At 35.2% G+C, this 17,790-nt stretch overlaps 1 protein-coding gene across 1 annotated transcript; it reads left to right on the forward strand.

The window, feature by feature from the left end:
* Positions 1-12,335: 12,335 nt before the first annotated feature.
* On the forward strand, positions 12,336-13,581 carry LOC145015942 (hydrophobic protein RCI2B-like). The gene is made up of 3 exons (XM_078974408.1): positions 12,336-12,519; positions 12,733-12,824; positions 13,369-13,581. The coding sequence occupies exons 1-2, from the start codon at positions 12,439-12,441 to the stop codon at positions 12,814-12,816; spliced, it is 165 nt and encodes a 54-aa protein (XP_078830534.1). The 5' UTR covers positions 12,336-12,438; the 3' UTR covers positions 12,817-12,824; positions 13,369-13,581.
* Positions 13,582-17,790: the final 4,209 nt, after the last annotated feature.

Raw genomic sequence — 17,790 nt, forward strand, 5'->3', positions numbered from 1 at the left:
TATCAAGTGAAATTTATGTACGTTTATATTTATGTTCCCGATATGTACCTTCTTAGTGAATTCATTACCTGCACTTTTTATTTTTGACTTGCGGGCGAGTCGGTCTTTTGTTTCTCAGTCTTTTAATAGGGATTTTGATATGAACCTTGGGATGTTAGAGTGTTCGTTGCGAGTTTCCATCACCAACGAACACAAGGTTTCTACTTCGACCATTTTACATAGCTGTACTTTCGAGATATTCGTGGTACCCTACCCAATTGACCTGATTCCCATCCATATGGGATATATGTGCATGATCGTGGGGATGGATTGGCTGAGCATCTGTAGATCCATGATTGATTGGGAGAGGAATATGTGGTGGTTCGAACCCCAAGTGGGGAAGAACTAACCATTTATGATGAGGGTACTAAGGTTGGTTCTACTTTTTGTTTGGTTACCAGAGCTAGGCAGTATGTCCAAAATGGATGTTCAATTTATCTCACATATGTTGTTGACACTCGAGTTGAGAGGAAGAAGTTAGTTTCAAATGTGCCAGTGATTAGGGAGTTTCTATATGTTTTCCCTGAGGATCTACTCGGTGTTCCTGTCATGAGGCATGTAGAGTTTAGGATCGATCTGATCCAAGGTGCATCCCTAATTGCTAAGGTGTCGTATCATCTCGGACCACAAGAGATGCAACAGTTGTCCTCTTAGCTCCAAGAGCTGTTGGGCAAGCAGTTTATCCGACCGAGTAGTTCACCTTAGGGTGCACTGATTTTATTTGTAAAGAAGAAGGACGATTCTCATCAAATGTGCATAGATTACTGAGATTTAAATAAGTTGAAGGTGAAGAACCATTACCCACTTTCATAGATAGAAGACATTTTCGATTAGCTGCAAGGTACATCTTGGTTTTCCAAGATTGATTTGAGGTCGGGTTATCACCAGATGAGAATCCAGGAAGAGGATATGGAGAAGACTAAATTAGGTATATAGGTCTATGTTCGATTGGTTAGTCGTTGTTTTCATTGCTGATATTTTGGTCTACTCTAAGACCACGGAGAAGCATGAGGGCCACCTATGAGAATTACTTGGAGTGTCGAGGAAGGATAGGGTGTATGCCAAGTTCTCAAAGTGTGAGTTTTAGTTGAGAGAGGTCTAGTTTTTGGGAAACCTCGTCAATCAGAATAGGATTTTGATCAATCTGGCCAAGATTGAGGCAATTATGCAGTGGGAGGTCCCGAAGTATCCATCTTTGATCCGAGGTTTTCTCGGGTTGACAGGTTACTATCGGAGATTTATCCAAGGTTTCTCTAAGATTGTTGTTCATCTTACTTTCTTGACGAAGAAGAGTGTGGATTTATGATAGGGGTTGAGTAGCAGGCTACATTCGAGAACCTCAGGTAGAGATTATGTGAGGCCCAAGTATTAACCCTTCCAGAAGATGTGAAGGATTTTGTGTTATATTGTGATGCTTCGATCATAGGTTTGGAGCAGTGCTCATGTAGCAGTGTAGATTCATTTTGTATGCTTCCAAGAAGAATAACCTCGTGAGGTTAGGTATCCGATGCATGACCTAGAGTTTGGGGTATTGGTGCTTGCCATCAAGAATTGGCAACACTATCTTTATAGGGTTGGTTGTACCATCCATAGATCATAAGAGCCTAAGATATCTTATGGATCAACCAAATCTGAATATGAGGTAGCGTAGATGGCTTGACATGGTCAAGGATAATGATTGCCAGATTCTTTATCGTCCAGGAAAGACCAATGTGGTTGTTGATGCCTTAATTTTTATGATGGCGAATGCCCTATTCGAGGATTATGTTTGAGGATGACCGTCATTTCACCGCTTCTGGATTTGATCAGGGAGGCTTACGTCGAGGGACTCACGAGGGAGAACTGAAAAAAATTCTAGAAAAGGCACCGATAGTCGTGGACTATTATCAAAATATGGGTGAGTTTAGTTTCCAGGTTCAGGTGGAGTTCGTCAAACATTTCTAGAAGAGGCACAAAATTCTAGGTTCTCGATTCACCCTGGAGCCATGAAGATGTATTGAAACTTGAGATTTAGTTATTAGTGGCCATACACGAAGAGAGAGATAGCTTGGTATGTTGAGAGATGTTTGACCTGTTGGAAGGTCAAGTTCGAGCACTAAAGACCGCACGACAAGTTGCAGCACTCGAAAATTCCCATGTGGAAATGGGACAAGATTACCATGGATTTCACTACAAAGTCGTCGAGTACTGATAAGGGATTTTGCACCATTTGGATGATTTTTGACCACCTGGCTAAGAGTTTCCATTTCCTTGCTATTTAGGAAACTTCTTTAGTCAATCTCTTGACTGAAGCTTATATTCCTAAGATCGTTTCTAGCCACAGCATGCATGTTTCCATTATATCTGATTGATATGTTTGATTCTCTTCTCGATTTTAGCAGTGGTCTCATGAATAGTTGGGTACTAGATTGCACTTCAGCACCGCTTATCACCTGCAGACAGATGGGCAGAGTGAGTGGACTATCTAGACACTCGAGGATGTGTTGAGGGCTTGTGTCATTGAGTTTTCTAGGAGCTGGGACCCCTACTTCCATTTCGTTGAGTTTTCGTACAACAACATATATCATTCTGGCATTGGTGCATCACTGTATAAGTTGCTATATGGGAGGAAGTATTGAACTCCAATATGTTGGGTAGAGGTTGACCATAGGTTCAAGGGGAGGAACAATGTGGTACTCCAGACCACAGAGCTTATCTAACAAATCAGACATATGTTATAGATAGCTCAGAGCTGACAAAAGAGTTAAGCTGATAGGAGATGCTCTGAGGTTGAGTTTTAGATTGGGGATATGGTTTTGCTGAAGGTATCCCCCTGGAAGGGTGTTATACACTTAAGGAAGTGGAGCAATTTAGGCCCCCAATTTATCATAACCTTTTGAGTAGCGGATAGTGTGGGTATAGCAACCTACCAGTTGGATCTGCCTGAGGAGCATATTCAAATTCCTATCCCTTCTATGTTTCTCTACTTTAGGCGTGCTTGGTAGATGATACGGTGGTGGTCTCGTTAGATGACATTCAGTTCGATGAGTACATGAATTATGTTGAGAGGCTAGTGGCAATATTGGACGGGAAGATAAAGATCTTACGTAACAATGTGGTACACTTGCTCAAGGTGTAGTGGTAGCACTGGGATTAAAGTGGACTTGGGAGCTAGACCCAGAGATGCACGAGCACTACCTAGATTTGTTTTCACTAAGGATTTCAAGGACGAAATCTAGTTCAAGTGGGGGAAAGTTGTAACACCCAAGTTCCAGGTATAATTAACTTTATGAATATGGAAATTCAAGGATTAAACCTAAGACTTTGCATTGGCCACGACATGGTGATGATAGCGCAATGACGTGGCAGCATCCGAGTGAAACACACATTCTTTTTGGGTGCCAAAATGTGGCAATATATTGGCCACAGTGTGGCAGTTGTCTGCATGCAAAAACCTAATTTTTCGGGCCTTAAACCTTATTAAGTGATATGATGGCTAGGTTTTGTACACCCCCAACCTCCATCACCTCCTTTTTAACCTAGAAGCATCTATAACCTCCATTGTTGAGTTTTTGAAGGTATCTAGTGATTTTTGGTGAGAAGAGTAAACAGAAGGAACCCATTATGAGAAAATCCAGCAAGCATGCTCCTCCTCCACATTATAGCACATATTTTGGACCTTATGAGTCTTCGTGATCTTATCTTTATGTGCCATGTTTTTAGATCTAGACTTGTATGCATTGTTCTCAATGTTTGGCTTAGTTAGGATGGTGGGATCTCATAAATTTGGCAACTTTATTGATCATTGAGGTTATACGTTCCAAATCTGGAGTATAATTGAGTTTTGATTCCTTGCATGAGTTTTTGACCTTATTTTCTCCATTGTTGACCTAGTTGAAGTTCAATACATGCATTATACAAGCATATCTATAAAGCACCAACTTTTATGACCTATTGGGTGAGAGAAAGCCTTCTAGAAAGTATGGATGTGTAGCTGGAAGGATTAAGAGCTGAATGAAGTAAGCAGGTTAGGATGGATCCCATAATAGGGATTTTTAGCCCCCACGACATGGTGTCGATGGTCTTCGCGGCTGTTTCGTCGTGAGGTCACCACGATGTGACAAATGCTTGGCGATGGCGTGACGACCGACTGATGGACTTTTGACCATTGACTTTTTGACTTTTAACCAAGTTTAAATTTAGGTCAATTTGAGGGATTTGAATTGTAGTTTAAGAATTGGTCCCTTATTGTTGTATATGTGACCTGTAGTGCCATTTTTTGGATTTTTGAGCAGTGTTGCTATCTCTTAGAGTACGAGGTGAGTTTTCTCACTTTACTTTGAACTATAATACATATTCTTGTGCGTAGCATGTTGGTATGTTGTAGTGATCTGTTTGATTGGAAGACCAATTATGATTACCTGTATTGATGGTTATTGCCAATTTTCTTGTTTGTTTGCATATGTCGATATATTATGGTTGGGTTGAGGTGATCCTGCTTTGTGTTTTAGGCCAAGATACCTGGACGGTATAGTGTATTGTAGGCCTTGAGAGGCGGTCCAGACATACTATAAGCCCAATGGAGTGATCCAACTATTGTAGGTCATGTGATGCGGGTCTGTAGATTGAAGGCTCGGTAGAGCGATCCAGGCATTCTGTAGGCCTTGCGAGGCAGTCGAGGAAGACTATAGGCTCATGTGTTCATGGATTATATGTGTACTGCTATGTGCGGAATTTTGGGGGAACTCACTAAGCTTTAGTTTATAGTTGTTGATTTAAATGTTTTAGGTACATTAGAGGATAAAGGGAAGGCGACGACTTGAACATACACATCATCATGTGGATTTTTATGATGAGATATGTTATTTGATACTCTGATTTTTATTACTATGTTTTGGAAACAATAATGGTTGACTTATGGTTTTTATGAAATGGCTTAAAAATGAAAAAAAAATTAGTATGGTTTTTGGGATATTACAATATGCATACAATGCATGCACACATGAGCTTCCAGTCTATCTGGACCGCCTCGTAAAGCCTACAGGACACTTGGATCGCACTACTAATCCTACAGTCTACAAGATCGCCTAAAAAGGCATACATTAGCTGGACCACTTCCTTGAGCCTACAGTCAGATCGGACCACCTCACAAGGCTGAGAATACACTGGATCTCCCAGGTATCTTAGCCTACAAAATAAACCAGGAACGACTCAACCCAACCACAATATGTCGACATATGCGAACAAAAAAACAAACAATAACCAACAATATAGGTAATCATAACATATCTACCAATCTAATAGATCACTACAACATACCAATATCCTATACATAAGGATATATCCTGCAATACAAAGTATAGTGAGAAAACGTACCTTGCAGTCTAGCAGATAATAGTACAACTCATGCAATCCAAAACCTAGTAGTACATGCCACCTATAATACAATCACAGACTAATCTTTAGGCTACAACCAAAAACCCTCAATTTGACCTATATTCAAACTTGGTCAAATTCAATAGTTAAAAGTCTCATAGCCGGCCGCCACATCGTGGCCAAGATTCTGCCACTTCATGGTGGCCTCATAACAAAACTATCGTGGAGAATGTATGTCGTCACGTCATGGGGGCCAATCCTTCACATCGTGGGAACTGTTCTGGCTATCTTAAGGCATTAAGCTCTTAACCACCAAGGCTAACTATCCATACTTTCTAGAAGGCTTTCCTACATGAAATGTATCATAAAAAATCAGTGCTTTATGGACATGTCTGTCAAATGCATGTATCTTCCTAACTAGGTCAAAAACATGGAAGAAATGAACTCAATCTTATGTATGAGACCAAAAACACTATAGAACTCTAGATTTGGAACATATAACCCCAAAGGGACCTCAAGGATCCATAAATTTGCCAACTTCATGGATTTGATGACTTAAACTATATCAATCTTGAAGAACAATGCAAAGAAACCGGGATCTAGAAGCATGTAACGTAGAGGTTGGAACTTGAAGACTCATAATTGTCCAGAAGATGAACTAGAAAGTAGAGGAGGGGCTTGTTTGCTAGATCTTCACATAATGGATGCTTTCTTCTTCTTCTCATAAAAAATCACCATAAAACTTTAAAAAGCTTAACAATTGTGGCTATAGGTGCTTCTTGGTTGCAAGGGATGTCATGGAGCCTAAGGGTGTGTCATCCCTTAAGTAGGGCTTAGAACCCTGAAAATTAGTGTTTTGTGACCTGGTCATTGCCACTTCGTGGCTAAGATTATGCCACGTCGTGAGGGCCAATATGAATACGTGTTTCATCTATCCTTGTCCATATCTTGTTGCATGCTTTACCACGTCGTGGTCACCACAAAACTCATTATTCAAGAATTGAATTGACAAAACTCAAAGGCATTATTTTCCCGAAACTTTGTATGACAACCACGAGAATAAATTATCGCCCAAGGAAATGTATTACCGAACATGGAACGATGGGTATCATGACAACCTTCCCAATCTACATCAGTGTAGGACAAAATATAATTGATTACTGGTTTTTGAGTTGTGATACCATATGACAAAGTACCACTAATGTAGCACAATATTCATTTAAGAGCACTCACATGAGGCGTGTCAGGAGCATCTTATGCATGCAAACCTACTGAACTGTATAACTAATATCAACTCTCATGAAAGCTAAGTATTGTAAGGCCCCTGTGAGTTGATGATAGATGATGTCATTATCAAGAAATGTGACATCAGATGAGCTTAATTTGTTATTAGTATCAACAAGAGTAACAACTGACTTACATGAGTCGATACCTGCTCGATGAAGAATTTCCTTGGCATATTTTTGTTAGGATAGAAATATGGACCCATTAGCATGAGAGGTCACAATAACATTGAGAAAATAAGTTAGAGGCCTAAGATCCTTCATTAAAAACTCTTTTACCAGTAACTTAATAAATCGACATTGCAGGTCATGTGATGAAGTAACAAACAAGATATCATCAACTTATAAATGAATATAAGCAATGTAATTACCCTGACAATAAACAAAGAAATAATGGTCACAACGACTGTGTGTAAATCTTTTGTACCACGCTCGTGGTGCTTGCTTTAACCGATACCATGACTTCTTTAACAGACACATGTAATTTAGAAATTGTGTTTCATGAAAAACTAATAGGCTGATACATATAAACTAACTCACATGAAGAAACGTGTTCTTCACATCTATCTACTGATAAGCCAAGACCGAGATATTGTGATACTAAGAATAATGTGTACTGTTTCCAGCTTAACCAATGGACTAAATGTTTCACTACAGTCCACCCCTACTTGCTATGATCAACCATAACAAACTAAACATGCTTTATACCATTTTAATTATACATCAGACCGTGTTTTATGATGAAAAATCCACATACTTTTGACAATATTCATTCCTAGTGACTTTGCTTTGTATCATTCGATTGATCCACGTCTGCGACCATGACCCTTCTATTTATAAAATTTGGATTGGGTGGTCCCTGTGCAATGCGATACTGATCAAAGGGTCGAGGAGATTGTATTTGTAGTGTTGTACTTGATGTTGAAGCTGACTTAGCAGCTTGATAAGTTTTTTGAGTCTCTTCCATAACTAATCTAGACCGAGCTTCATAAAAATCGTGCAAGGGAGTATTTTGTTGAATGATCGTTGCAAGGACCTCATAGCCCTCGGTTATTCCAGCAATAACTTTTAAATCAAGACGTTGATTTGTTACCGGAGCATCGATATTAGAAAGTTGGTCATATAACATCTTTAAAGCGTAACAATATGTTAAACAGTTTGGAAAGTTCTCCAACATGGTGGTGACAAACTTGTGCTCTAGATTCATTACCCATGATTTTTTTATTATCTTGGAAGATATTCTCAAAGGCATCCCATGATTGTGCTGCAGTGCTACTCAGTTTTAGAATTGTGTATAACAGGTCATTCAAAATAGTGTTGTAACTCCACAGTATCACTATTGCATCCAGACGATACCATTTTTCTGGATCCATTATGACCGTTTTGGCATAGTTTTTATCTTTATTTAAGGAAGAATATGAAGTAAGAGGATGTTGTTGCTTTTAGTTAATGTGATCAATTACCTTAAAGGCACAACATTGGATTTTAAAGAGCTCTTCCGAGGAAGTATATTGCTCACTCTCCATCTCAAGCATAAACAAGATGAAGTTCCTGATGTTGGTTACACTAATGGCAGAATAAAATCATCCTTCCATGTTGCTATAAGATTATGAAATTAGAGAAAAAAAATGATGGGTAGCGATGAAGAATATGAAATCATAGGGAGAAGAAAAAAATAAAGGTTGCAAAGTAATTGGTCGCTCTACCATGATGGGAGGAGAATGATTGTCTATATTATATTGATGATCTTGAATCAAATATATATGGTTTACAATCTAACCTAAAACTATATATGGTAAATATTTTCCTTTTGAATATTTTACATAAAAACAATATATATTTCTAACAATTTCTTCCCCAACATCAACTGCTTTGATACCAATTGATAGACATTGATTCATTGGATAAGAACTAACAAACAATTAATAATCAAGCTATAAACTGATAAATATATTAAAATTTTCTGAGTCATTCGTGAGGAATGGATTCTCTAAAGAAGAACAAAGTTTTCTACAAGATAAATTCTTAACTAAGGACTCCCTAAAACAAAAAAGGACTATTTATATTACCACTTGGGACAAGAAAAAAAAATAACAACCAACATAATCGGGTGTTCTCCCCATTAACATTGTTTCCACTCAAAATTGTTGTAGACTCACAAAAAGTAAGAAAAATAAATAAAAGACTGAAATACCCGTTTGACCTACTCTTTCCGGCACAACCATGAAAAGTTCACCCAATTATCCATTGTTTCCATGTTGCTATGAATCAGTAAACTTTAGGGCTTATCAATTTATAGCTTTGAATATTTGAATATTTGAATCAGCGCTAAAAAGAATTTGAATATTAAAGAAATATATGTTAATACTGAAAAGAATCGGTTTTTATATGTACCCAACGGTTAGCGGCCTCTAAAATATGAGAACCGGAACCAGAACCGCTTAAGGCAGTTCCACATTTTAAGAAACCAAAACCGAAACCTCCGAAGATGGTTTTGGTTCCGAGGCAGTTTCGATTCCGAAAGTGAATACCATGTTCCGTTCTTCACCCATACGCCTTATGTTGTTATCTTAAAGATGTTGATTATTTTGGCAAACATTTATATTATGTGGTTATTTTGTAATATTTGTGTTCTACTAATTATTCTAAAAGGTTAATAACATAAATAATTGGTTTTTACGAATTAAACTTCACATCTATTTTTTTCCTTCATTTTTTCAAGAAAACCTTCAATTTTTCTTTCGAAAAGACTTTCAACCTTTTATATTTTTCTATAATAACCCTCAATTTTTTTCCAAAAAAAGGCTTACATTTGATAAGTTTTTTCACCAAAAAACTGCTAAATGGACAATATAAAATAAATGAAAAAATGCAAGGCATTTAAAGGAAAAGAAAAACACAATTTATTAGGTATTTTATGGCATTAGTTCTATTCATGCACATTTAAATGATTGTCATGTTTCAAGAAAAAATCTTCACGGTTGAAACAATAGTCATATGAAATGTCTAAACTACAAAAAAGTATTTGCTTTTACAACCACGAAATCAGAATGCATGGTTATTGCAAAAGCTAGTAATAATAATTTTAACGAGTTACACAAGAAAGTGGCATATATTAGTCTTTACCATGATAGTGTTGCAAAGAGTCGTGAGTTTTTAAAATATATTAATAAATTAAAACGATTACATTAGGAATGAATAAGATTTAAATCGAAAAACCGGACCAGAATTAGAATCGAACCGGAACCGGAACCGTTAGAACCAGAATATATAGAACCGGTTTCGGTTTCGGGTTTAAAGTTGGCTTTATCCTGGTTCCGGGTAATCCGAGTTTGGCTTGATCGGGTCCGGGTAAACCGGGTCTAAAAACCGGAACCTGTGTTAGGAACTACAACCACTTTTAGGGCCGGAACCGGTTTTTGTGAAATATTAAAAATAGACATATCTCATTCGTTTCAACTTCGATTGACATACGGGTTTTTTCAACATGTAGTTTAGAGTTTGTATATGATTTTCAACTATAAATTTGTCATATTTAGTTTTATATATTCATTGACTTACAGTCCCCCAAAATCGAGATGTCAAAGCTGGAAGTTTTTAGTTTTTCAGTTTTTTTGTATTCGATGAAAGTTTTAAAACATGCATATCTAATTCGTTTGAAGTCGGATCAACATGTGGTTTTTTCGAACTTGTAGTTTACAGTTTGTACATGATTTTTTACTATAATTTTGTCATTTTTAGTTTAATATTCAATGATTTACAGTCTTCCGAAGTCGGGATATCAAAACTGAAAATTTCAACTTTTCAGAATGTATTTGTACTTTGTATTCTGTGAAAATGTTAACACATGCATATCTCATTCGTTTAAAGTTGGATTGACATGCAGTTTTTCCTAAGTGTATTTTAGAGTTTGTACATGATTTTAAACTATAATTTTGTTGACTTTGATTTCATATTCAATGAGTTACAGTCCCCCAAAGTTGGGATATGGATATTAAAATTTTCAAAGTTCAACCCACTAAGTAGTAAGTAATTACCAAAATTCCGGTTGTTACGGGTTTTTTACCGGTTCTAAACCCAATTTATCCAGTTCCAACCTATTATTTTGATATTTCCGGGTTTCCGGTTCTATACCCACTTTACCCGATACTGTACTCGGAACCGGTTCCTATATACCGGTTCAGTTTCTAGTTTACAAAATCCTGTTAACCGGTTCCAGGTTTTCCGGATCCGGGTCCAGGTCCATCCGCTCCGGATTTGAACCCACTTTCATCTCTAGATTACATCACATTTCCAAAACATTTTTATAAAAGAACAAGATTATTATATCATATTTCAATAACATTTATAAAAAGAAAGTAAATAGTCACACATTTATAATACAATTCACAAAAAGAAAATAATTATATGAAAAGTTATCTACGTAAAGTAATCAAACAGAATATTTATGGAAAGTAAAGAAAGCAATTAGTCACATTTATAAGACATTATAAATTAAGAAAATAACAATACTAAAGTGATTTATGTAAAGTAATCAAATAGATCTATGAAAGGAAAATAAAGATAATAAATAAACGTGAATTGTATATATGTGGAGGAGGTGGCAAATGCAATGCATGTCGATCAAAAAAAAAGGAAAAAGGAAAAATGAAAAAAGAAAATGCAAATATTGTGCTGTCGACAAACATTATACGTTACATGGGTCGGTCCGTCATCGAGCTTTGAACAGTGTACACGTCTTCCACGCGCCTAAAAGTGGATTAATGTTTTTAGTATTTTCTATTTTATTGTTATTTAATTTTTAATAATTTCTTTAGTTCATTTAAAGTTTTAAAGAGTATTAATTGAATATAAAAATATGTATATATAATTCAATAACAGATATATAAGCGCGTAAATGGACGTGTCTATAGGCGCGTGGGAATAGTGAGTGGGCATCAATGACAGATCGATGGGCTCTTTTTACTTTATTGGGCTGGTACCTGGGTGGTGGGTGGCATGTGGGCCGGATCCGGACGTGAAGGAGAAGATTTTAATTTAAATTTTAATAAGTAAATAAAACACCCAACCAGAATTTTTTTCATTAAAAAGTAAAATTATTTTATTATATAATTATATTAGGTGTGAGACTTATATATTACATGAGTTTATTTAAAATGAAATTTAAATATGAAATTCTAAATATTTAAGAAGTTTGAATTTATAAGGAAAATAAGAAAAACATTGACTATTAAAATTAAAGTGTTTTTTGTCTTTTAAATTTATAATTTAAATAAATAAACAAAAAAATGAGGTTTTAATTTAGTAATTTAAAGTTCTAAAAAAAAACTTGATGTTTATTTATTATTACATTTAAATATCATATTAAATTTATTAAAATAAAAGAACTTATAAAATGACTAATAGAATAAAAACAAATTTAAAATAACGATAAAATGACAATACGTGACACTATAATTGAAAATATGAAATGTTTATTTATCAAATAAAATTTGTTTATATATATTATTGGAGATTTATTTATTTGAAACTAAAAAGGAAAATAAAAATTGAAAACGTAAGAAATGGATTTTGACACCAGGAGGAAGTAGGGGCTGTGATCACAGAATATGACACGTGTCCTACTCAACCCCTTTCATCTTACAGGCTATAAATTGTCACCCAAGCCTAACTTTCCAAACATCACTAACATTCACATCGAACTCGAAATCGGAATCGAAATCCAAATCGAAGTTGAAATCAAAAGAGCAAGAGAAAGAAGATGAGTACAGCAACCTTTATTGACATAATTCTCGCAATCATCCTTCCTCCCCTTGGTGTGTTCTTCAAGTTCGGGTGTCAGGTAAACCCTAATCACTCTCACTCGATTACTGTTTCTTAACAAGTAATTCGTGTATTTTTTTTTCTTCTGTATGTATATCGGTTGATCTAAGATAGAACTCTAGATGAAATTTCGAAATTGTTGATGTTTAGTTCATTACTTTTCGAGGAATTGAAGTATTGAAGAAGCGAAATCTATGTATGCTGATTGTTGATTGTTAATTGTTGATTGCAGGTGGAGTTTTGGATATGTGTGTTGTTGACTTTGTTTGGATGGATCCCTGGGATTATTTATGCAATTTATGCAATCACCAAGTGATTTTTATGGTAAGTAAGAGTTCTGTTTGGTATAATTGTATATCATGCATTTTTTATTCTTTAAACGAAGTAATAAGCAATGAAAATATATATTTATTATTAATTTTTTAACTTCGAGAAAGATGTCGGTTGTTCTTGTTCACAAGTGTAACCAATTTCTGTTGTTACTTTTTAAAATCCATAAATATGAAAGATATTAGTTTAATAGTTTAAGAAAGAAAAAAAGAAAAAGCTTATCTAACCAAATCCATAAATATCAACGATATTAGTTTAATACTTTAAGAAAGAGAAAAGAAAAAGCTTATGTAATGTAAGGTTCACTAACTTCTTTTCGGATAATATCCAAATAGTTTCAGCTGTTCCAAAAAAAAAATATCTAGATAGTTTCAAAAGTATAAATAAATAAAAAAGATGAAAAAAAAAACATAACACGTGGACTGATTTTCTCTAGTAATTATTCAAATGAGAATTTTTTTGTGATTATTGGAGCATAAAATGTGTGATAGAACATTAAAAAGCAAGAAAGATTCTAATTATGTTTTTTTTTCTTTAGGTTGTTGGGATCGGATCGGTTCTTATCAGATAGAACACTCATATTCTTGTCTCACTTGTTGTTTTCCTTTGGATTTTTTTAGTTTCTAATTGATGTATCGTAATTTTTTTTTTCTATGTTTGTTTTGGTTTCAGTATCCGATTTGGATGCAGTTGTTATGTGTTGTCCTTGAATGTTAATGTAAATTAGATCAATACATATTATTATGTTACATATTCATATGTTATATATGATGATGTGGATAAGATTTAATTAAATGAATTATATGACTCTTTGGTTTAACGTGCTCTAAAATGTGGGTAATGAAGTGTTCATATCGGTGTTAGTGTATAATAAATCATCAACTGACCTTCCAATTTCGTTTTCCAAATTCTTGTTTTCCGTTTGGGTTTACTATTGTTCGAGATATGAGTAGTTTTTGTGTTCTCTCCCTCGAATTATAATAATTACTGATATTTGTACTGATTCATATGTTATTATAGAGATTCATATGGAGTAAATTACACGAATGGTCCCTATGGTTTGGGGTGGTCCCTAACTTATTTTTTTAAATCGGAAGGTCCCTATGGTTTGTTTTTGTTACGTGTTTGATCTCTACTGTTTATTTTTGTTACACGTTTGGTCCCTATCTTATCTAAAAAAATTATTATTTAAAGAGGAAAAAATGATGGGGTAGGTGAGATAAGGTGAGGGGTTGGGATTAGGAGTGTGTTTATTTAAATAAATTAAAAAAGTCAAGAACATAATAGTCTTTTTAGGTAAGATAAGGACCAAGCGCCTAACAAAAACAAATAGTATGGATCTTCCGAGTTAAAAAAATAAGTTAGAGATCAAACGCGCAAATTACTCTAAACCATAGGGATCATTCGTGTAATTTACTCATTCATATGTTATTATAGAGAAGAAAAAAAAAGATTATGAAGCTATTGGTACTAGTTTGGAGCGATTGAGGCTAAGATTTTATACAGACGAACATTTTCTCTTTGTTTTCACCATTCTTGAAAGGGGATGATTTGTACACAATTTTTTTTTTCTATATACAACAATTTGTGTTTTAAAATGTTGTACTGTACAACTCTATAATGTATAAATTGTTGTGTGATAATAAAAAACCGTTGTGCAGGAATCATTTCCTTTCTTGGAATATCAAAGTAGAAATACTTCGCCACTCATATTACAATAATAATTGGTTACATTATAAGTCAAAACTTTGTCTAAAAATTCTTTGAACATTTTGAATAAAAATAGGCATGAAACCAGGAGGGGTGATACTCGTTAAACTAGATTGGGACAAAACCTAGTGATTTTTCTTAGAAACTACCATATATTAAAAAGCAAAAAATTCTAACAAGAAGCTAGAGCAAGAAAAAACAAATTACAAAATGTATAAAGGAAGTTGATGCTAGCTATTCCAATTTATTGAGTATATTTTATTCTTATTTCAAAACCAGAAAAACGACAACTCCATAATCAAATAAAAATTTTCACTTTTTTTCTGATCTTACTCTCGAACATTTGATCAATTCTAAACCGTCAAATAAATTAAAATGTAGTGTGAATCACCGCATCAATGACTCTTCTTTTCGTAGAGTAAGTAGTCTCCTGCAAGTCGAACAAAGCTTTAGGAGAATCAACACAAATAGGATAAAAATCTAACCATTTGAAACTCTCATTCCAAGTTCTAATCGTTACTTATCATTTGAAGAATAGATTATCAAACAACTCGATGACAAGACCACACATATAATAGAAGGTATATCTATACCACAATTTTTCAGCCTTACATCCAACCACATTTGCATAACAACCAACTTTATCCCATGACACTACAATCCCAAATAAGTTAGACTTTTGTAAATTAATTTTTATCCCAGAAACCAAATAAAAACATTTCAGAATAGTGATCATATTCACCAAATTTTGCATATCCTGATTACCAAGAATAATGACATCATTAGAATAAAAATATGAGAGTTTTAAATTAGAGATATCAACCCAAACTCTTAAAAAAATACTAACCTCCTTCACATCTTCAATTGCGAGATGCAAACCCTCCATGTCAAGAATGAAAAGAAAGAGAGATAATAAGTCTCCTTGTTTCAATCCTCTTTTCAATTGGAAGCCTGGTGAATGTTCAATTAATCAAAACTGACGCTCTAGTTGAATGTAAACAAGCTTAAGAAAAAAAACTCTTCATTTCGAACCAATGTTCAATAATTGCATCACACGATCTAAATATTCTCAGCTAACAGAATCTTATGCATTTGCAAAATCAGTTTTAAGCATCATCATATTCTTTTTTTTCACTTCTTCTCGTACCACTCAACCACTTCATTCATCATTAACGACCCATTAAGAATTTGGTGGATTTTTATAAAATGAATCGGTTTACTACTAAATATACCATCATAACTTTTTCAATGTGCAAAGCTAAAAAAATTTGGCAAGATTTTATATTGGATTCATATAAGACTATAAGACTCATAGGTCCAAAATCATTAGCCAACACCAGATTGTTCACATTTGTGATTAAAGTGATAAACGAGGAGTTACAACCCGAAGGAATTGTACACTTTTCGTAAAAGCCACAAAATTAATAATATTAAACTTTATCACATCCCAATACGGTTTAACAAAATCAAAATAAAGCCCATCTAAATCTTTGGCTTTGTTGGAACCATAAGACCAAACTGCCACCTTTATTTCTTCTTCCAAAAATGAGGCTTCAAGCCCAAGAGACTATTCCAGAGTAAGCCTCTTAAAACTAGAACTTCTATTCACCACTGGTAAGACTGAACGGTGTGGGCAACGCCCACAACCGTTTTTGTGACGTGCAACGCGCCTCAACGACGTTATAATGTGGAACACCGTCACCCCCCCCCCCCCCTTGTTTGTTATCCGATGTTATGAGGAAATCTGCCCTTCGTTGCCGGCTCAACGTTCCATAACGCGTTAAACGGTCGACTTTTTGACGGTTGAAGTTTTAAAAAAAAATAGCATTTTCATTTCACCTATAAATACATACACAAACATAATATTTTTTACAACCTTTTCTCATCTTCATCATCATTCTATTCATACAAAACAAACCCAGCTTTCCTTTCAACCAACTATGAAGCAAAACCTGAATACCCCGCCACCAAAAACAAACACATCCATCCCAATGGGTTCCACGCAATACGGAAGTTATATGAACCTTCTCACCTCAAACTCATCCCCAATGCAATTTCCTACATCCCCTTACATGCAGCAAAACTCAAATCTTCAACAAAATCTTTTCAATGCTTTCAGTTCCATGAAACAAACAGTCACACAATCACCCCCAGAAATTGTTCCTGAAACACAAGTGGGAGGCAGTAGGAAAGTCAAAGGGACGGGGATACAGAAGAAGAACCTCCACTATGGTGGACAACGGAGGAGGAGTATGCTTTGGCAGTGGCGTGGTGCAGACTTCAAAGAATCCAACCATAGGAAATGATATGCGAAGAGTTGGGTTTTGGGAAGTCGTGCTCGACAAATTCCACAAACCTATGAAGAAATAGTCGTATCAGAATATCGACATGCTTAGCAGTAAATGGACTACGATCAGTCGACAGTCGACGGTGCACCAAGTTTAATGGTATTTTCATGAGACTAGAATCGCAAAGGCAAAGTGGTGCGAATGATTTTGATGTTTACAAAGCTGAGGGAATAATATCAAGTGGAAATAGGGCATGATTTTGAGTTTGAAAAAATATGGAAGATTGTTAGGTTAGATCCAAAATGGAATAAGACGTTGACATTAGGGGAGGCACAATCAAAGAGGTCCTGTAATTCTAGTTCGTTTGACATTTCCAACGCGTGAACAAACGTCGACCTCAACACAAACACTGATGATATCCCCGACAACATCAAAGAGATCCCCCCCCCTCGGTCTACCGGTTGGACGAGACAAAGTGAAACGTGCTTAACGTCACGCGGATGAAATTGATAGAAGGGCACAAGAGTTTGCGGAAATGAAAGCAAAGTTCGACAAACACAATCTAATTGCCCAACAGAAGGGAGCACTTGGAGTTTCTTCATAAGCAAGCTGAAAAATATCAGATGGCGAATAATTTAGCCATTCTCCAGACCAGCGAAGCAAATATGGGACACGAGAAGTGCTAGTGCCCCGGAAGATGAATGAGAAAATCGAAAAACAATATTTGTATGACTAGTTGATCGGTTTTAGTTTTTTAGGACGTTTGGTTTTTTTTCTTCATCGGTTTTTTTTTGTGTAATGTTTTTTTTTTTAATTTTAATGTTATGGTTAATCTAGGAGTTAATTAAATCGCATGTTTTTTTTATTAATCCAATGTGATTAAAAAAATATAATGGAAAAAAAAACAAATTAAATTGAAAACCTGAAAAAAAAAAAAATAATGGTATGGAAAGTTAAAGATG

The sequence above is a fragment of the Lactuca saligna genome, chromosome 9 (assembly GCF_052625555.1).
Source record: "Lactuca saligna cultivar CGN05327 chromosome 9, ASM5262555v1, whole genome shotgun sequence".
NCBI classification, from domain to species: Eukaryota; Viridiplantae; Streptophyta; class Magnoliopsida; order Asterales; family Asteraceae; genus Lactuca; species Lactuca saligna.